The following is a 21,112-nucleotide window of genomic DNA, read 5'->3' as shown; positions in this document are numbered from 1 at the left end:
AACGAATTCTTAGCCCCACACTGGCTTTTCAATTTGCTTTTGCATTTGCTTTGCGAGTGATCGCAAAAAATAACATTTAGATCTAATGGAACGTAATCGAATTAATGATACCCTTAAAATTAGTTAGATTTTTTGTATTATTTCACGAAAACTTTTAATACTTTTGCTTTCAATGTGAAATTAACAAAGTGGAATAAAAATATTTTATTTCAAATGGATTTATCGGGTAAAACGTTTAGTTAGTTAGTTTTAACGACCATAAAGTGAAGTTTTGAAATTAAAATTTTAGTTAGTAATAAGACAAAAATTATTAAAAAAAGAAAGTAGTGTGCTAAATTTTTTGAGCATACTATCAATTTAGTGTTGAATAATTGTAAATTGACCACATTCCTTGCTGAAGTACTCAACACTTAAATTATACATGTTGACATATGGTTGATTATTTTCTCAATAAGTACAAACACAAAGTTAAACAACCAATGTTTCTGAAAATCGTTATTAAATTGGACAAGGTGCATCTCAAAACGGATATTCTCTGGGTAAGGGTGAAGGAAAAACCAACTTTCAGGCCTGTTAACCTACGAGAGAAACTCACCACGGTCAGTGAACAGCCATTTCACAATATGGCTCTGTTATTAAAAAGACTACAATTATGGAAGACAAAGCAATTGCGTTCGCTGACGATTTCAACATTAACACTTTGTCCCCCGTTGATTGTATTAGCAAAGCGAACGCATAGAAATTGATATTAAAAATATTTTTTAAAAAGTGCGCAGTTTGCATTGATGACGCAGCAGCAGCGCAGTCGATGTCCAATTCGTTCTCTTTCCCTGTTAACTTCTCTCCCACTGTTACTCTCTTTTGGATGGCGAACAATATGGCGTCGTCAAAATTGTGTCGTCGCCCAATTTAAAGTCATACGAAAACCATAAAGATTATTAAAATCGCATTTGAAGGTTTTCGAAAAGCCCAGTAAGCATAAATAGTTTTGGTTTTCTAGCTGGAACCCGATTTTAATTTTTCTCTCTATCGCTGCATTGGTCTTTTGCCACTTCTTTCCCCTTCCCCGTCTTATTGTGTGTGCACTTTGCACTGTTTTTTGTATTAACGGAGCGCTGTTACTTAACATGGTGTGGTGTTTTCGTTGAAAATACGCATTTTCGACCATCTTTGCTCAAATCACATTTAATTTATTTCCTTCTTGAATGCTCTCCGTTGACTGGCGATTTCTTTTTAGCCTGTCATCCTCTTCCCCTCCTTCCTCTTTCTCACCACACCAGCAACGGAGCTCTCTCTGAATTAACAGCGCTCGTGTCGCCTAGAGATGTGCGTGCAATGTGGGGTTTGGTAGGGCGACGAGAAATTTAAAATTTTTATACAAAAAATTAAGCAGTAAAGCCCTATTCTTGAATATTAAGCGCTTTATTATTTCGTAGTTTTTCTGTTTTGCGATGATTTTCTATATGATTTAAACATTAAATTTGAGCAGTAGGCATAAAGCTTAATGATCTTGTTAGCTTAGAATATTACGACATTTATACAAAGTTTTTCAGACTTTGGGTACCGGAAATAGTTGTTTGATCATTCCTTCATATTTTCGTTAGTTCAAGAGCTAATAACAAAATATTTAACTTCACGCGCCCATCTCTAGCCCCCTGCCAACACCAACAGCGCACTGTTAACTCACCACTCGCTGACCGCCAACGCTCCGACGTTCACTGTGCTCCGCTCATTTCAGTTCGAGTGCTTGGAGACTTCACTTCGCGTTTGGAGGATCAGATCCACGTTGGTTTTTGGCTTCAATTACCCACAACTGTCATCGTCAGCTCAGCGACTAACTAAATAATAAAATACAATAATCCTCGCGCTCCCCGTCCCTCTCTCTCGGTCGTGTTAGTGCGCCCCGTGATTAATAAGAAAAAGCACAAAGAAAACTGGCAGCGTTTTCCTCGCAGCTGAGAAAAACCGCAGGACGCAGCTCAGCAGCGTCGTCGTGTGCGTTGTGCCCAAGAAAAATTCTGAAAAAAATTAATTGTCGCAAAGAAACCGTAAAGGGCCACAGTTAACGAAGGAAAAACAACTGCGTCGTGCACCATTTTGTGATATATTATTTGCCCTCCTCTTTTCAACGATCCCTGTGCAATTCTCTGTAAAAAAAATTAAATTAATACTAGTAATCAATTAAATTTCTGCGAGACCAATACAACAAAAAATAATTTCCAACAACTGTGATCCGAACAAAGCTCTGAGTTTTGTTTCAAGCCTGTGTAATTTCTTCCCAAAACGAATTGGAAAAGTAAGTGAATTCGAACGAGAAAAAAAGAAAATTATAAATTATTTCGTTTTCCTCTTCGCTCGCCTACGTTGCTTACTCACCACTAGTCGATTCCCCACGCTCTCTCTCTTCACCTCAGGCACAAATACACACAAGCATGCCTACGTCACATGTGCGTGTGTGTGTGTGCGACTAGCGTTGCCATGTCGCGCGAAATACAAATACGAAGAACAAATATAAAATAGCAGTTAAAAAATGGTTAAAAAAGAAAACGGAAAAAAAGGTTGTTTAATTTTAGTTTAATATAAATTTTATCCAGTGCAAATAAGTAAAAAAATAACACTCTGTTTTACTTGCTTTCCAATAATAAATAACAGACATAAAAAACATTTAAAAAAGGAAAGAAATAGGAAGAAAAAGTGAAAATAAAAGCTGATTCTTTAATCTGCAATCTTAATTTCATTCAGCGCAGCTGTCTAACTTTTTTCTGGGGTTCTTTGCCAACAAAATATTACGACTTGCCAAAAACCAAAAACCGCAGCACAGAAATGTAGACTTTGAAGCGAAGGACGCTCTGCTGATAAGTGAAAAACAAATGACTGATAGCTCAAGTACAAACACGCACAGACAAAGATATGCTGTATATACCCTTTCCTATCTCCAAATTTTAAATAACATTTTCCGCATTATCGCCCTGCTTGAAGAAATATCTTTATCTGCACACTCCACAACTTTTACTTTATTTTTTTTTGCCTGCAGTGCGTGACTGGAATTTCTGCTCACTTACTTTTTCGTATGACTCATATACCCGTATATGTAAAAATATAATATCGCCAACGGCGAATTTGAATTATCTACGGATTAGGGATTTCGAATTCTTATCACCAGCTGCATAGGGGTTTTGGGTGCCGATGGCAGCTCTGGTTGTAGGGCTGTCTCCCAGCTGAGTTTGTCATTGCCTTTGTTTGATTTTTCATTTTCTTGGTGAGTCATTTGCTATTTTTCTTTGCAAACTCCAGCTCACCTTGTAACAATTATAAAAAGTACATATTTGCTAGTGTGTTTGCTGTATTTTTTGTATGCTTGTTTGTTTGTTTTCCTTTGCATCCCACACGTGTCGTATTTTTCAGTGCTGTGGCTTTTACATAGAGACCCTCTCTCGTTTTGGTTTTTTATCTCTTAGGGGCACGTTTTCTGCCTATTGTACATAGTGAATGCCCACAATCAAGTTCTTTTAGTGCTCGAGTTAAACGGAACGCCTTTCCTGAAATTTCTGCGGCCTATTTCGCCATTTTCTGACGAATTTGGTGGAGATAACAGCCAGAAATGATAGGAAACGAATCGTGCGCTAATTATTTGTGATTGGCTCGGTAAACAAACATGTTTTCGAGTGAATCAGAAAGCCAAATAGTCAACGATATAGAGTAGGAAACACTTGAATACATTTAACCTGATCTGCTTTCAAGGTGGAAATCTCTAAAATAGGTATCAATAAACAAGGTTCCCATTTATTATAAATAAAAAAAAATTTTAATTTTAATGAATTCCTCGAATTATCAAAGTTCCACATTAAATTTCAAACATCTGATGGTACAGAAATCATAACTCGGTCTAAAAGTATGGAAGTTCAATCTCAGCTTTTATACTGGATTTTTTAATTGATAATATTTAGAAGAAAAAAGTTCATAGATTGATGGTTTTTTTCTTATCACGCTAGTGATTCATGGATCTACTATAAACGATTTGAAAGTGAGTAAGTGAAAAGAATAATTGTCACGAATGTTTGAGAACTTTTTCGATCCCAGTGACTAATCCTGTTGTTGGCAATACTCGCTTCAAATTCTTGGCAGGTCAGACGACAACAACACGTGTCGTTGTCGCTAATACCTAAAATTATAGAAATTTAATTTCTGGCAAAAACACATAAACAACAGGCGTTCAAACAAGTTTCTTTTAGTTCGAAAAAAAAGTTGTTTTGATGACTGGGGTGAAAATCAAATTTAGTTAATATACAAAAAAAAAACAGATTGCCGCACACACACGCATATTTATCTCACATACGAAAGCCCCTCTTCCGCAAATTGGTATGCCTTTTAATTGCCTCGTCGTTTTATTCTTCCCCTACTTTTTTGTTGTGGCCAAATAATTTATATACAAACAAGTAAAGCTGATAAGCGAACGAGACGTTGGACGCGTGAATGGCCGCGGCCTCATTTTCAGTTGGATTTTGTTTATAGGTCGCGTGTAAATGGATGCCTTTATACCCGTACCCCATCCCACCCCCCAAAAAACCGATGCCAACAGCCCACCACCCACCATATGGCCATACGATCGGCCCAGACGATCGAAACATCGGATCGACTCACACGATTCGGGCCTTTTCTTTATCTTTTGTTGCCGTTTTCGAAATGTTTTGTACGGAGCGCTATTTATAGTACTCTAATCCCCTATACTTGATCTTCTTTTTGTTGGCTGTCGTTGCTTCCTCTCGTTTTAAGTTATGCAATTTTTTTTGTTGTCGCGTCGTTCATATACAGCTGAGTTCAAAATATTAGTAATGTGGGACCTTATAAGCAAAGGAGAATATTTTCTTTTAAAGCAAACTCACTATACATACCATACAACATTGTTTCAGGTTTTAAAGACTGAATCAATTTTGTTTATTTTTAATTTGAAAAGGGGTACAATATGTTGAACGCAGCTGTATGTGCTGGGGACAGACTGTACTGCGTCCATTACGATCTCGATTGAATTTCCCATTGAAAATGGGTATTAACTATGCACATATATCGGTTTTTTGGAAACAAAATTACCACGATTGGTAGGGGCATAGAATTCAATGTAAATTAATTTGGTGTCCGCATAAATTGAATTTCACCATCAATCAATTTGTGGTTGTGTTCTTTATTCCCAGAATTTTCTTTATCGAATGTGAAAGAGATCTGGTATACATAAATAAATTTCTGTTTTGTTTATTGTCTGGCAGGAAAACAAAACGGAAATAGCTCAAAGAAAATAGAACCACAATATTTAGGTCAAATAATAAATTGTATTATTTTTTGCCCCATCTCTGTGAGTACGGATCCTTGAAGCATGTCCTTGTCAACTAAATAAGGCCTTGGCTGTTACCAACTGTTCGACTTTAATGCAATTTTAATTTCCTTGCTTGCGTATACTTACCGGGAAACCACAAAAACGAATAAACAAGAAAAAATATAATACGTAAATCGAGCCACAAGAAAGAGATAAAAGGCACCAACAACTGGCTCACCTTGTGGTCGAGAGCTACAAATTTTCTTTCTAACATCGATTTTCCCATAGCACCGTCGTATAACCTTTCTTTTGCCTCCCCAGTATTGTTATCTGTTCCTCGCTAGTTTGTTTTCCATTTTTTTCAATTTTCTCCAATTTGCTGTACAGGTTTTTTGTGTGTGGGAATCGATTTAGGCGCTCGATTGGCTTTACATCCAGTCCCCCTACCACAAATTAAAGTTGTTTACCAGGAAAAAAAACCAGAGAAAAGCGCCTCGTCGCCCACAAATTTAAATCGGCATTGCTTGCTGTTGTTGCTGGATTTTCCTTTATTTTTCATGGATTTTCCTTTATTTTCCCAGTTGCCTGTGGCGCGCATATTCACCACATCTGGCAACCATGGCGACCGTTAAACTCACTCCCCCACAAACCGTTAGCCAGACAAAATGAAAAGCGAAACTTTGGCCCAGCCTTTTCTTTTGTGTGCTTCCTTGCTGCTGGATATACTGCCTCGCCCTGTTCGCTGGACTTCTTCTTTGTCTCGTCTTGGCTGTCTCCAGTTCATTGCCTTTTTTACCAGAAGAAAATGGGAAGAAAAGAAGCGACTTGTAATGCATAAATCAATAAAATCAACGATGCACACGCTGGGTTCAATGTAAACGCGCCACCGCCCAAAACCAAGTCATCATTCTCATCTTGGCTCTGACTCAGCCGCAGCCTTCATTCTCATCTCATCTTATTGCGAATAATACTCGCGGTTCCCCTGGCAAAGTTCAAGCGCCAACGGCAAAGTTCAATAGCACAAAATGGCAGTTGCAAAAGTATATTTATCTTATTACAGTCGCACTTCTCTAAAGGCAAACCAAGAAAACTTGATGAATTAAAATGCCATGATGGTTCACATATGGTTTTGTGGGGTAGCCAGTCTCTATAAACACTTTTAGTTGCGGACATATTTTCAATATAAACATTTCCGATTTTGTACTCTCGGACCCCTATTAGTTTTCCATGCTGACCTTTCATAGCTACACATATTTCGGATTTAAAGTTTCTAGTCAGAGTCTGAAAAATTTAATTTATATTATTATGTTTAAAAATTCGAAAAAACAAAATTTTAAATTTGCACTATGAACAACCCGTTTTTAATGGTAGATAAAAAGTTCAAGCTAACGAAACTCGACTGTATTTTCATCTAGCTTAAGTCCATCTGCATCTCCATGACTCAGGCTTCCGCATCTGTCATTGTTTTGCTTTTGTTTTCGCATTTTCCGTCAGTCTGTCTGTCTGTCAGTCATTTGAATGACCACCAGTCTACAGTCGAGAGTTGATTTTTAAAGCTCAGCGAGTGAAGAATTAAGAGTCTTTGAACGGCCTTCGGTTTTCGGTTGTCTACCACATAAAAACAACAGATCCTCTTGGTTAGAGAGATCGAGTGAGAGAGAAACGTCTTCTTTGTCTTGATATATATATCTTACCTTCTTTTTATTTGTTTTGCTCCTTTGTGCACTTACTTTTTGTGAATTCTATAAAACTGGTTTCTTTTCGGCGATGTGTGCGGATTGTTAAATCGCGGCCATAACACCGGAGCTACGAACTCCATGCCATTCCGTTGGGTCTTCAAGTGTTGTCTGCTTCAGTGATTTGATTAGCCCATAAAGCCGCGACGTTGAGGTACAGTGAACAACGCGCTGGGAGTTCAGGTTTTGTTTACTAATTTACCCATTTGTTTCGTCATTTATTCTCACTGCTTGCACAACATCCGCGGTAGTTTGCCCCTGAGTTTTCGCCCGCATTTTCCATTTTCCACACTGTAACGTTAAGTGTGTTGGCCCGCTCAAGTGGGACAATGGGGTTGACATTTACTCCAGTTTAAGGGAGCTAGTTTTCATATGTTGCAGATACTTATTACTAATAAGGGGAAGTCTCCTTTAAACTATGATTCTTTGACTATTTTTATTTACTATAGATTTTAACCCCCACTCTCTTCGACTAGTACCATTAATAAGTTTTAAGTTTTTAAACCACACAAAACCCCTGCAATTCTTCTAGTTTTATTGCTGCAATATCAATTTGCCAATTAGTTCCGCCTTACACGTTGGCCAATATTCACTACTTCGCTGACTTTGTGGCTGCGCCACCTCCTTCCTCTTTTCTCCTCATTCTCTACCCTTTTCTCGGTTTCTTCTGGCTCCCCTGCAGAGTTCACGTTGCCCCATATGATGATCTTCATCATCGCGGTGGTTGGTTTGGTCTCTTGGGTTTGTCAACTCTCCTTCTCAACTCCTCCTCCTCATTTTGACTCTCCCCTATTCCAGTGAAGGCAATCTCCAGCCAAGAGCACAGGCTACTCATGTGGACGTCGCTCTTTTGAGTCGTTTCATATTTCATTTTCCCATGCGATTTTCATTAATCTTCCATGTGTGTAAAAAGGCAACTGAAAAAACTACTTTATAACAATTTAGGCATTACTAGGGGGCACACTGAAAGAAATGATGTGATTAATTTCATTATTTTAGAAGGTATATTGGGGTAAAATCTAAAAATAAAAACTGATTGGGGATCTGTGGCTTTGAACTTAGAATTGTGTTGCCACATACAGAAAGCTATGCTCTAGCCTATTATACCATCTTCTAAGAACAATTGAATTATTTAAGATATAAGATTACTAGCATATTAAATTGTTATACAAAAGTGGAATATCCATCTGCTCATTTTAGTTTGACAATTGAAATTTTTTTGTTCTGTGTAGACGGGCATTGTAACTGCACACCTTGCCATTTGTTTTCTTTTTCTCTTCCTTTTATTTGTTGCTTTTGTTGACCTGTAGCAGGCAGTGAGCAAAAGGGAAGACGAACAAATGGCAGGAGGAGCAAGAAAAGAGAGCAAAAGTTGTGTTGTGGTGACTTTCGCTGCACGAAGAGCGGAGTTTTGCACTCCGCTTCGAGAGCCCCTTTCTTTGGCTCCTTCCATTCTCCTTCCTTTCCGGCCAACGCCTGCTCCTTTTATTTTTTATTTTATGGCCTTTGGCTGCTGCTGCACACACTTACTTGCACATAATTCATAAAAAATGGTTCAAGTGAATTATTGGCGCTCGTAAATTCATATAAATGAATTTTTTTAATATATGGTCAGTAGTAGGCAGGCAGTAGTTTGAAAAACGGGTTCGTTCTGGTTAAATGCAATTCTGCTGTATATTGTAAAGAGTACTCATGTTAATTAATTATATGTGCGCTCAAGTGAAAACCACTTCAATCAAAGTCTCCAGTTCAGACGACAATAAAAATGAATTGGTTTTTGGCAAAGTTGTGTTACTAAAGATAACCTTTGGTTGGCTTCAGTGTCGTTAAATACATTTTATATACAACTTTAAGGCATTTCAAAATAAACATTTTTTTGACCTTCCCGTTCGGCAAATCTAATACCTAGAATCGTTTTGTTTTTCTTCCCCAAACTCTCGAAGACCAAAACCAATGACCTCGTCGTTTTGGTTACTATATTGACTTTTTGGGATGGAGAATTGCAGCTCCATTGGTAAATACTCGTAGCCTTTCCGATAACGATTACCGCCGGGGTCTTCACTTAAATGTGACAATCTGTTCATTGCTGCCATTTGCCGACTGCTTCGTTTCTTGTGTATATGTGTGTGTTTTCTCCTCCTCATCCTGCTTAATGGCCGCCATTGTTGTTGACTTCTGTGGTTCGGTTCGTTCTACGGGTCTCTCTTTTTTCTCCTTTGTCTGGGTCTGAATCCAAAAGAACACGGGTTCAAGGTAAAATCAGTTCACGTCCGCAGGGAAGCCTGTCCGTCTGTTGATTATTTGTATCCTGCCACACAGGCGATCCCTGTCTACAGTGGACTCTCCTTGGAGCGACTTACTGGACTTACTGTCCTTTTAGCCCTGCACAGCCCCATTCCTCTACCCTCTGTCTTTTCCCGTTTTTAAACACACAAATCAATAGACGTTTTGCTTCCAACAACCCTCAATTTTTGAACTTGTACTCACTTCCCAGGCATGTGCAGCCGAGTTTTTTGACCTATCACACAACATCGAGCTGTGGCAACATTTTGTTGTTTCCCTGTGCTGTGTAATTTTGAACAGGTGTTTCCCAGCGTTTCATTCGATGTTGTTATGTTTGTGGTTTGTTGTTTGCCGAACATACTGCACCTATACATGTTAATCCTAAGCTGCACTGCCCCGATGTCTGGGATCAGCCGATGCGGGCCTTTTTTTCATACATTTTTGGGGGCGTTGCTTAGGGTTTTAATAATGTTTGCAACAAAATCGCCGGAAACATGCGCTCTTGGAGCGATCATTTATTATGGCAAAAATAACACTCCCAGGTCTAAGGCGAGAGTTCTGCTCAAATGTAGTCGTCATATCGTTTCTTGTCCGTTCGTTCATAGATTGTAATTTATTTTGATTAATGATGGGCGGCAACGGCTGACGCTCTCCTCTTAGCCTCCAATTTCTTGGCATCTTCTTTCCCAGTTCCGTTAGTTTTATTTTTTTTCGCCTTCAACTCTAATTTTAAACCAATTCCATTGGCACGCTCTATCTTTGTGTATACTAGTATTCATAGTGTGTATCTACAAAATTGATTAATTGCTTTAACTTTTTAAAGTGATTCGTTTAGGAACGTCTTTATTTAACCCTAAAAATACGTAAGGTGTGATGTTACGATCTGAGACAAACAAGGAAAATATGTCAACTTTTTGGGAATTTAATTGTTCGGTATCCTTAAATGAAAAAAACATTAGACAGAAAATGGGAATACCAATTAGGAGGTTTCAGAGGTTTACTTTGACTTTGTAAATTATATTTATATTTTTATGAACTTCCCTAACTGATCTGCCAAAGATCTTATAAGCTAAAAATAAACTAATTGAGAAACCGTACGTAACACTTTTATTTTAGTGCATAACCTATAACCTTATGTTACTGAACTAGATTTACAATTAGTCGCTTAACTAGACTTTTAATAACAAAAACGATTATTCTTTAGTAATACTGGTGTTGGTTTTTCAATAAATAATCGCAGTTTAAGTATGTGTTTCGAACCGGACTTTTAGAAAAACCAAATAGGTGGCGTAAAGTACAAAGTATAGAGAATTGACAAACCCACCCGAATGGGTTAAGTTGCGCTTACGGAACGGCTTGAGGGTTAAGGCTTTGGGTTCAGTTGCCTGACCGGAAGCTCCGCGCATTCTTGAGACTAGCGGCGAGCTTAAGCTGAGCCCCTGAGCTCAACTCGCTTCTAAATTGAGCCGAGCAGCCATCTTGGCTTGGCTCTCTCCCCGATTCTCCGTTTCTATGTCTCTTTTCTCCTTTTCTCTGCCTCTTTTTTGCTTTGCACATTTTAATAAAGTTTAATAATTCAATGGGTGATTTTGTCTCTTTGTTGCATTTCATCAGCGCATGTTGTTGCTCCTTTATCTTTATCGTTGTTGTCTGGTCCGCTTTACGCGCTCATTAATATGCAAATGTGAGTCAGAGCGGTTTATTTGTTGTGGTTGTTCCTGGAGTTTTGACTCTCATTTTACCTTTTATGCTGCCCACCATCATCATAATCATCTTGATGTCCGTTTCTCGAGCCTTTCCTGTTGTAAAATTCAGTATTTGAATGCAGGTCAACAGCACATTAACCTGTGTGTGTAATTTGTTTACTGCTGTCCGCTTTTTATCACAGTTTTCATATCAGTAAGTGTCGGAAAGTGAGTGGTAGTCGACTTTCTGATACCCCATCGAAACTTAAAACCCGAACCAAATCGATTCAAATTGTTCACGTCCTCGTCGCATGATAAATGGGGCAACGCATTAGGAGAAACAATATCAACAAACACCACAAACGAAAATAAGTATACTTCATATGATTATACCAGAATTTAAACTACTGGAAGCTAAAGCTTATCTCAACATTTTTTTTTAAAACCACAAAAATAAGATTAAAATTTCCAGTTTTCGAAAAGCTACTATATGCATACGTACAAAATGTATATCAAAATAAAATGGAAACATATTAGTTTGTAAACGGTCTAAACCAGAAAAGGTGTTGCTCAATAAATATGCATAATACATTTAAAGCCGTTTCGTTCTTTGCCTCCCTTGATTTCTATTCTGTGTTATCGCCATAAAGACTTGCATAATAATGCCTTTTTGCAATGGCAACCACGCGCCAATTTTTGCTTTCTTGCTAATTGTTTTGTACTTAGCACTTGCATTTATTTTCTTAGTTTTTTACTCATGTTGTTCATGACTTTTTTTTTTTACTTATGCAACTCACTCAAATGCGCATTTTTCGCTCTTGTTCGAAAGAGAGCAACAAACAATGACGTCACGCGCTGTGTTGAGTGATGTCGTCATAACGTTCACCCGAAAGAATCATATGATTTCCTATTTGCTTTAATGGCCAACACTTTAACACACGAAAACAGAAAAACACACGCTCGCCAGATAACAAAACGAATTCGCTTAAAAATAGCAGAGGTCGTTGGTTGGGCGAAAGGGGGTGGGAGAGACAAAGTGGCAGGGGGCCGTCAAAACAAAATAAATAAACTGAATACATATGCACAGCTTTTATTCTTGTTAAAAAAAACAACAAATAAGAATACTTTGGCACAGTAGCCGCTCGTGCTTGTTGACGTATTTACATACGTATTACGTACCAACTTTTAAACAAACTGATGTACACAGAAAAAAAGCTATACATTACAATTTTTGATTTGTGAATATCATTATTTTGATAACAAAAGTCAAAGTTAAAATCCATCGGTCCACAATGATTTGTTATATATTTTTAGTTTTATAAAACCATTAAATAAACTAATATAATTTTTCTTTAAGTGCACGAAAGAGAGCGCGAGCGAGAGGGCTTATCTCTCTCCCCGTTTGGCCAGCCAATTGTTGTGTGGGGAATTTTTTCTTTTATTGTTGACATTTTGATTAGTCCACCTCCTTTAGAAGTGCATGTGTGTCTGTGTGTGGGGGGAGGGTTGGGACAAAGACAGCTGTTTTGGCTTTGCAATTAAATGACAACAGCAAAATCAAGCCAACAAGCAAACACAAAATGGCACATTGCTCTTTGTATGAATTGCGCTCTACACCGCAACTATAAATCAAACTCAATTTTTTCTCACGAGCGTAATTTTCGTAGAAATAAAGGAAAAGCAACAACAAATATTTATGGCTGCGCCCTCAACACAAAAAAATAACTCATACATACTCATACTTATTCGATTGTATGTACAACTTATGTAAATGCAATGCCAATGTAAACATATGTCACTTTTTTACCCCCCATTCCCCAACATACTATCAAACTCACCACGGCAAATGTTGCGCTCTCAAAAAAAAAAACTCCCCATGCTACGTTGTAAATGTAAAAGTGGCTGAGGCCACTTTTTTTTATTTTGCATGCGCACATCTCTAAAACCTGTCTATGTACTGGGTAAAAAATGTTGGTGCTGTTAACCACAGTTAAGCAACGAATTTGTTGTTGAGGGGAACCCCCCGTAAGTTTAGCCATTTGTTTGTTATATTAGTTTGTAATTTATGGCAGTAAAGCTGGCTTTCTCACCACTCACTAAGGTCAAATTTTGTATAACAGAGTGGGGCTCTCTTTATTCCACACATAAACACACTCACGCACTGCGAGCTTCGTGTGTTTGTGTGTGCCCATTTAGATTCTCGTCCCAAGCTCCACTGTCGCATTGAAAATAACAGTAAATGTTATTGTGCTCAATTCTCCTTTCCTCTCTCGCCCTTTTCCTTTTCATTTCCCTTCTTTGTTCTCTCTTTCCTTCTTTGTTGGCCATGTAACTGATGGTTCAATCTCCAACTCTCTTGTGGTGGTGGTCGTTGGTGGATGGCTTTAACCATTAGGTTTTGGCTTTGTTATTACACTTGGAGAAATGTGGTGATAAAGTCGGTACTTATGAAGAAATAAGGCTAATTAGCTCTACAGATCAATATTACATACAGTACAATACAATAAGAGTGTTATATTACTTATAGCAAATATGTACCGAACTGTTAATTGAACAAAAATTCATTACCTTTGAACATAATTTAATAACAAATAAAAATTATTTCTTAAAGCATTTTAAAGGGGTTCTAGTTTGATTTATTAAAAATCCCCCCACATTTAGCAAACATGTAAACATGTTTTGAATTTCACACTATAATGTAAAAGGTTTTGATTTCCATTGAAATGCGGACTTTGGATTTTGGGTTTAAAAACACTTATCGTCCAGTGTATGACTTGGATTTTGTCCATAACTCTCTCTTACTCCGTTTGTGATTGATGTGCGACTCGGCACGTCGACTTTTCGACTTTGGGAAAGTAAACTGATCGCGATAAATCGATACTCGCGAAGTATTTTCTGCTTAATCGATCGACATAAACAATTGGATACTTGGGGAACATATCAAAGCAGAATTGAAACCGTTAGGTGTGACTGTTTTATATTCATTAAACATCAAACCAAACTCGTTTAGTTTACTACCTCTTACTACGGCTCGTTCTCAGTTTGGTGTAAAAACTGGTTTAGGCCTTTACACTTTATTCCCTCTCTCGCAGACTGTGTAGTATATCTGTGTGTGTGATATGCTTGACAGCCTTGAAGAGAGCAAGCGGATAAAAAACAACATAGTTTTTACTTGTCATGCTGTTTTTGCTGTTGCTGCAACATTTTTTATGCATCCACACCAGCATATTTTGTGCATGTGGTTGTGGGCTTTTTTATTGAACGTGTTGCAATGGAGTTTAGTGCAACATAGTTGCAGATAATCAATATTCAACTACATAATGCATTTTAATTGCCCTCATAATTTGATTGAAATTGAAAAGAAAAAATATTTGTAATTAAATTACAAAAGAAAAAGATAAATAATCTACGAATAAGGGGGCATCTTAAACAAATTTTATTTACATATTTAATTTAGAGTTCCAGGGCCAAATAACGCAAAAATGTTGAAACCACTGTTTAAATTGGAATTAGAGAAAACCTTTTTCAAATGATGATATTTCCATGCACCACTCTGAAGCTTTTAATAGCGTCGTGCAGATTATGGATTTCTGAACATTGAAAATTAAAAATTACACTAATGTAAACTAAACAAGATAAAGTTACTGACTTGCACTATCTTTCTTCTTTTTGCAGCTCGTACTGCGAATTATTTGTGGTAGTCACGAATTGAAACACAAGCACAGCCTAATAATTGGACGAACTGATTAAACAACAGTTAAAACAAGCCCCGCAAAAAACAACGGCGGATCAACAGTTGCGAGTCGCAAGTTGCTAGTTGCACGTTACCAATTTGAAATTGCACGCTTCCACGACTGAGAGCAGGAAGAAAAGGAGTCGCTGCCGCAGCAGGAAGCAGACGAAACTTCGCTGGGCGAAAGTAAAAGCAGCTAGGCAAATCAAGCAAATCAAACAAAGAAACCGCACACACACACAAAGGCGCTCTAGCCAGCCATGGAACGTGAATCCAACCCAATGCAACCCATGTGCCGCTCCGGTTGCGGCTTCTATGGTAACCCAGCCACAGATGGTCTCTGCTCCGTATGCTATAAGGTAAGTACTATCAACCCATCCTAATCGTTTGGCCTGTCTTAATTATTTTTGGTCTGTCTTACAGGACTCGCTTAGAAAAAAGCAACAGCCACCTGTGAGCAGCACACCTGTCTCCGTTCCAAGCCCACAACCTAGCCCCACATTCAGTCCGGCCATCGCAATCACCAACACCGCACAGCCCACAGTCACCAGTTTACAACAGCCACACAACGATGTCAAAGAGGTGAGCAGACTTACGGATATGGATGTAAAGAAATGTTCCCGTTTTCACTTTTGAGGAACTTAAAATGCGAAATTAGCAACTATATTGCTATCATTTTATTAGGATTATTTAGTTCATAATCTATCAAATTACCTTGTTAAAAACTTTTCAAAGTCAAATCATCTTCCCCGAAAGTGAAAACAGGAACAGTTCTAGAAGCAGCATTATTATCCATATGGAAAACTGTCATATCTGATGCTAGCTTAGGTTTTTTTTTTTCAAATGATGATATTTCCATGCACCACTCTTAAGCTTTAATTAGCGTTGTGCAGATTATGGATTTCTGAACATTGAAAAAATATAATATAATTTTGATAGATTTTATTATCGGACTGGTTTGTTAAAAAGACAACATAGCCTTGGCATTTTCTGCCCACTTTTTGAACGTTTTTGTTCAGTCAGTGACAAACTCTTTTGATTTTCGGACATAAATTCAGTGTAATCTTAGTGAAATTGTTGAAACAATTTGTTGTAAGTGCCAAAAATTAGGGGAATTTAAGAAGTTTGTCTGCATTTCGAACTTGTTTAGTGATCTCTGTGTTATTTGTGACGGTGTTGATTTGTGTAGTATCCTGTTGTGTCTGCCATTGGCTACGCTGTTGGACCTATAAATAAGGTAAAGTGTTCCGGTCCTTGTCCCCCAGCGACCATCCCAAGAAGAACGGATTTGGTGGCTCCACCAACTACTTGAGCGGCACTGAACTGCGATTGAGTTGGCAAGGGGTTCTAGAGATTTCTAAGAGGAGAAATCGTGACTAAATGAACATATATAAATAAGATCAATTCAAATCGTTGTGTCAGCAAATTTACGAACAACGTAAAGCCAATACCCAGCGTTTTTCAATTATTGTGTAGTAAAGAGCCACCTCTGGAACCCCGTATCACCCTATAACTCGTTTCAGTTTAGTGTCACTCATCTGTCAATTTCATTCGGCTCTAGTTTGGCAATCTATTCGGCTCGGATACAAAATTTTCTGTGTTTTCGGCACGTTTTTTGAAATCCAATTCTTTCCAAATCGCCGAGATGGCTCCCTTTGGTGCCACGTCGCAAAAGAAAACAAGTCGCGTTGCTACTAAAATCACCACAACTGCCGGCAGAGCTCGAACCGGGTCCAGACTTCTTCAGTCGAATGATTCTGCTTCCATGCCAGCGGGCCGTATTAAGCGGAAAAGGCCAACGACTGTGGTGAAGCGGGCCGCAGCCGGGGCGCTTACGAGTCTAACCGGACCTTTGGCCGGTCCGCTGGGTCTTGGCCTGGTCAATGGGACGGACAGGGATGGGTTCCCGCACCAGATTGCGGCGGAAAAGGGTACTGAATGCTCTTACTGGGTCTACCGGCGTCGCCCAGGCGCACTAACCTCCTTTCCCACCTACACCTCTCTCCTCCACTTTGATGCGATGCTGCAGCACAATCAGCTACCAGAAAAGCAGTACCTCCGGTCCCCCGCCACGCCCACCCCGCAGGGCGGGAGCAGCAGCAGCCGCCTCCGCCGCCGCAGGCGCTTCAGCCGACGCTTACTTTGCTGCCAAGGTGCCTGGTGCCCCAGTCGTCGGAGCGGTTTCGCACTCCGGCAGCAGCACTTTGACCCTTCCGTCGTCCGCGATCAAGAGCTCGTTGGCCAACCGCAGGGTTGGCGGTGGCAAGATCCCAGATCAGATCAAGCATCGCGTTAAGTTCTCGGCCAATGTCCACACATTCCCGTCGGTCACCAGCACCAAGAAGTCCGCCCGGATTGGCGAGCTGCAGCTGAAGAAGAAGGTCAAGAAGCTGAAGCGAAATCGACCGCGTCGGGAGGGCGGAAGTGGTGCTAGCGGAACGGAGAGCAGTGCAGCCAGCAATCAGGATATCTACAAGCACGGCACCATCGTAGATGTGGAATCCTTGAAGGCACCAGCACCAGCACAGCCACGCATTTTACGTCTGAACGTTGTGGGCAAATCGTCGCCAGCAACTGGCCAATCTGCTCTAGCCGCAGCACTTCGCCGGCAGGCCAACAGATCTTTGCTAGCCAATCAAGTAGTTGGCCAGGAAAAAACCAAGAAACTAGCTGCAGCAGGGAGTAGGACCAAAAAGGCCAAGACAAAGGCGAGCGGCAAGACTGGTGGTGGTAGCAGCACGCAGACGGTGCTGGGATCCAGCTCTCCTTCGGTGGAAAGAAGTGCGGGATTAACGGGGCGCAAGAAACCAACGGCGACAAAAACGACGGCGGGGACTCAGCGGATTGGTAAAACTCAGCCACTTTATGGGCGGCGAGTCTATGGAAAAGTCTGAAGGCGGCGATCAGCCGGATAATCCCGGGGAGAAGGAGCAGACGTCGCATCAAGGGACAGATCATCAGGTGCTGCGGGAGAAGCGTCGCCGGAGTGTGTCACCCGATGAAGGTGCAGTGGGTGGCGGGGCAAAGTCGGCAGAGGGCGCATTAGGAGGCGCATCTGCGGTCGGGGTAGCGGCCAAAAAGCGGGTAAACATTCACCACACATCGTCATCGTCGCATCGGCACACTTGCCTTGCCCTCAGAAAATAGATTCTCACTCAGCCGATCCGTTAGGAATTCTTGGCAGCAGTTGCCCGGTTGAGGCTGCTCTGCAACCGCCGAAAAGTCACCACTCAACACCGCACACAGCAGACACTGAACATTTTGATGAAACAGTCGAAATTGCTTGGTCTAATAAAAAAGGAATTATATACTACAGAAAAGATCTTCAAGGCTTTTTGAATGAACTTTGATGAGAAGGACGAGAATGTACAGTTGTGGCTTACAGAATAGATTTCTTTACTAATTCCAATTTTGTTGGGCTTCAGTATATTCGTGATAATGCACTTATTGAATATTTAGAATATTTAAATATCATTAGTTCTCAATTGCCACCATTATAGGCGAAATTTTATATATTTAGATTTATCTTGCTGATTATGTTTAGCATAGTTGTAGCAGAATTTTTGTTAATGTCATGTATTTTTGTCATGTGATTCCGCAGAAAATCACCGAAGAAGCCGCCGCTGCTGCCAAAGTCAACAGCGAAGCCATCACATCGGCGACTGGTCCAAACACTTCCACACAAGCAGCCGCCTCCGCCAATGAGGAGGATGACAAGGACAAGGAAGACGACAAGGATGCCAAAAAGAAGAAGAACCGATGTGGCGAGTGCCGCAAGAAGGTTGGCCTAACCGGTACGAAATCATATCTTATTCATTTATATAGAATTTGTAACTTAATCGTTGTTTTGTTTTTACAGGTTTCCAGTGTCGCTGCGGCGGTCTGTACTGCGCAGTGCATCGTTATTCTGATAAACATAACTGCACATTCGATTACAGAGAGCACGGCGCACAGGAAATCCGACGCAACAATCCCGTTGTCGTTGGCGAAAAGATTCAAAAGATTTGAATTTCGATATTGTGCCAGTAACAGTAACAGTAGCCGTAGAATGATAATAACCAACTACACATAATAAGAGTACATATAATATATATGCTGCGCTATAACAACAAAATCAACAACCAACAGAAAACAGCAGAAAGCATAAACACACACTATACACACAACACAAAAACACAGATTAATACTATAAAAATCGATATAAACTGTAATTGTAATGTAATTATAATGTAAACAGCTAAACAAGCAACAATAGTACAGAGAAACGATAACCAAATACCCCGCAAAAAATGCAGCAACAACTGGAACAACAATTTCGATGCTCAACAACCAACGTTAAGCTAGCGACGTCCAGCAGCAACCTGCAGCGGCAACAAGCAACATGAAACATGCAAAAGCCAGCAGCTTTCAGCAGTTAATACCTTTGTACATCTTGAACCAGACGCGTGACAGCGTTAGCAAGTGCAACAACAATCACCGCCGCGATTATGGAAACGAAACAACAACCGCAGCAACATCAACAACAACCAGCACAACCGATTGCCTTGGTCGCCTGCTGAGCTGGGCCGAAAAAAAACCATTTTGAAGAAAACACCATTCATCGATTAACGTTGAAATATTTTGTTATTCCAAATACAATTTGCAAATTGTTTGTATTTAGCTAAATCCACACCAACCAACACACGGCCACATTTACAACGACAACAAGCACACAACAAACAACAAACCTTTGTTTCATGTTACATACAACGCAACAACCTTTTAGTAAGACGATGTGTGTCATTTGTTTATGTAAAATGTTGGAGTGTATTAAATAAAAAAAATTAAGTAAATTCAAAATGCTAAATATGAAAACAAAATTTATGAGAAATTTAACAAACCCAAAATTCACATACAAAAACCAACCAAGCAACCAACTCTTTCTCAATTCTTAATTATCAGCTACTAAATGAAAAAAAAACAAATATATATTAATTAATTATGTATATGTATTAAAAGAAAAAAAGCAAAGAAAAAATATGCAAAATTAAGCGTAAAAAAACAAAGCCCTCACCACAAAAAAAATGTAAAAAAAAACCTGAAGGAAAGAAACCAAGAATAACGCAATTGTGTAGAGCTCCATTAAACTGTTTGCTAAAAATTCACGACCACGCTAGACATGAGAGAGAGAATAGCTAGTGAGAGAGAGAGAGAGCGAGAAGGAGCAGCGCGATTAGTGTAAAGCAACTTGGAGCATAACAACTCCCTATACATAGAAATTTAAATATAATTATAATTAATTAGTGAATCAAAGCAGGCGAATGCAGTGCAAGCGGCGTTTTTCTTCGTTTTACTTTTTGCCCCTCCTTTGTCCCTCTAACATTAAATTGAATTGATTTTAATTTTCTGATTTTCGATGAATTATATATATATGCATAATATTAACTATATCTACGTCTATATATGGTAGGATATGTAAATCGTGTGACGCATACACATATATAGTTTATTTGGGTATATGCACATTAAAGCGAAAAACAAAAAGTAAAATCAGCAAAAAAACATATTCTATCTATATATATATAGTGGTTACAAAGAAAATTCAGCAAAAATGGTAAACAAAAAAATGCAAAAAATACAAAAAATATATATGGTTCGTCTTTAGATTTTTATTGCTTTAAGCGTTATTTAGTTTTTCTTTGTTTATATTAAAACACATGCGTACACAACAAAAACAAAAACCCTTTTTAATTTTTCTTTCTTCATGCTGTAGTATATAATTTAAATTTTTTATTCAAATCAATTACACCTATGCAAATAAATTTAAATCTAGAAATAAATTGTGTTGTTAACCCCTACGAAAAAAATACAAAAATGAAAAAAAAATCAAAAGGAAAATTTTAAGTAAAACTAAACTTATCGATAACAAAGAGGAAATACTGCAATAAATTTTGATTCTACAATTAAAATTCCCACACGACCAAAACGAATTCAATAAGCATATTTGGCACACAGAACTGAAAGCAATCGTTTTCGCAGCAGGAGCAAAATAAAAGCAGACACCAAACTCGCCTTTAATCAATCGCCTTCCCACACTCCTTGACAAAGGACACTTTCTCTGCCAGATCGATTCTACCTAGAGGTGCCCCAGATCGATATAGATGGCACTTCTAGATACACGTTGATCGGAATCGGCGGAATCTCGGGTTCAATGCGGGTTCATAGCTTTGACCGACTGGCTTGCAACAAACTTTAGAGACCTTCCTTGCGCACCGGAGATTCTGGACAAGAGTAGAACAATTAAATCCAGCAATAGTCAAGTCCAGCCACATTAGGAGTGTTTAGTCAGGACATTTGAACTGTACAAAATCAGAGATGGAAAATGCAA

General features: G+C 39.1%; 2 protein-coding genes and 2 non-coding genes across 6 annotated transcripts; all 4 read left to right on the top strand.

Moving 5' to 3' along the window:
• Window positions 1-1,716: 1,716 nt before the first annotated feature.
• LOC108046581 (AN1-type zinc finger protein 6) lies at window positions 1,717-19,971 on the top strand. Of its 3 annotated transcripts, XM_017126380.2 has the most exons (5): window positions 1,717-2,296; window positions 14,688-15,104; window positions 15,169-15,327; window positions 18,347-18,539; window positions 18,605-19,971. In XM_017126380.2, the coding sequence occupies exons 2-5, from the start codon at window positions 15,006-15,008 to the stop codon at window positions 18,751-18,753; spliced, it is 600 nt and encodes a 199-aa protein (XP_016981869.1). In that variant the 5' UTR covers window positions 1,717-2,296; window positions 14,688-15,005; the 3' UTR covers window positions 18,754-19,971. The 3 variants fall into 3 exon arrangements, with proteins under 3 accessions (XP_016981869.1, XP_016981870.2, XP_016981872.1); XM_017126381.2 differs by lacking the exons at window positions 1,717-2,296; window positions 14,688-15,104; window positions 15,169-15,327 and adding an exon at window positions 17,611-17,829; XM_017126383.2 differs by lacking the exons at window positions 1,717-2,296; window positions 14,688-15,104; window positions 15,169-15,327 and adding an exon at window positions 18,070-18,111.
• On the top strand, window positions 14,534-14,612 carry LOC123037541. Its single transcript, XR_006417543.1, has one exon. It is a non-coding gene; the product is annotated as a small nucleolar RNA Me18S-Gm1358 (small nucleolar RNA).
• LOC123037530 lies at window positions 15,581-15,659 on the top strand. Its single transcript, XR_006417532.1, has one exon. It is a non-coding gene; the product is annotated as a small nucleolar RNA Me18S-Gm1358 (small nucleolar RNA).
• LOC108046580 lies at window positions 15,819-17,639 on the top strand. Its single transcript, XM_044458733.1, is given in 4 exon segments — window positions 15,819-15,837; window positions 16,307-16,676; window positions 16,775-16,806; window positions 16,809-17,639. Coding segments are annotated over 3 exon segments (1,149 nt in total). The 5' UTR covers window positions 15,819-15,837; window positions 16,307-16,390.
• Window positions 19,972-21,112: the final 1,141 nt, after the last annotated feature.

Source organism: Drosophila rhopaloa, unplaced genomic scaffold, assembly GCF_018152115.1.
Source record: "Drosophila rhopaloa isolate 14029-0021.01 unplaced genomic scaffold, ASM1815211v1 contig_167, whole genome shotgun sequence".
In the NCBI taxonomy this organism is placed as follows: domain Eukaryota; kingdom Metazoa; phylum Arthropoda; class Insecta; order Diptera; family Drosophilidae; genus Drosophila; species Drosophila rhopaloa.
The sequence above is the reverse complement of the archived record's forward strand: the minus strand, read 5'-3'. Positions and strand labels throughout refer to the sequence as shown.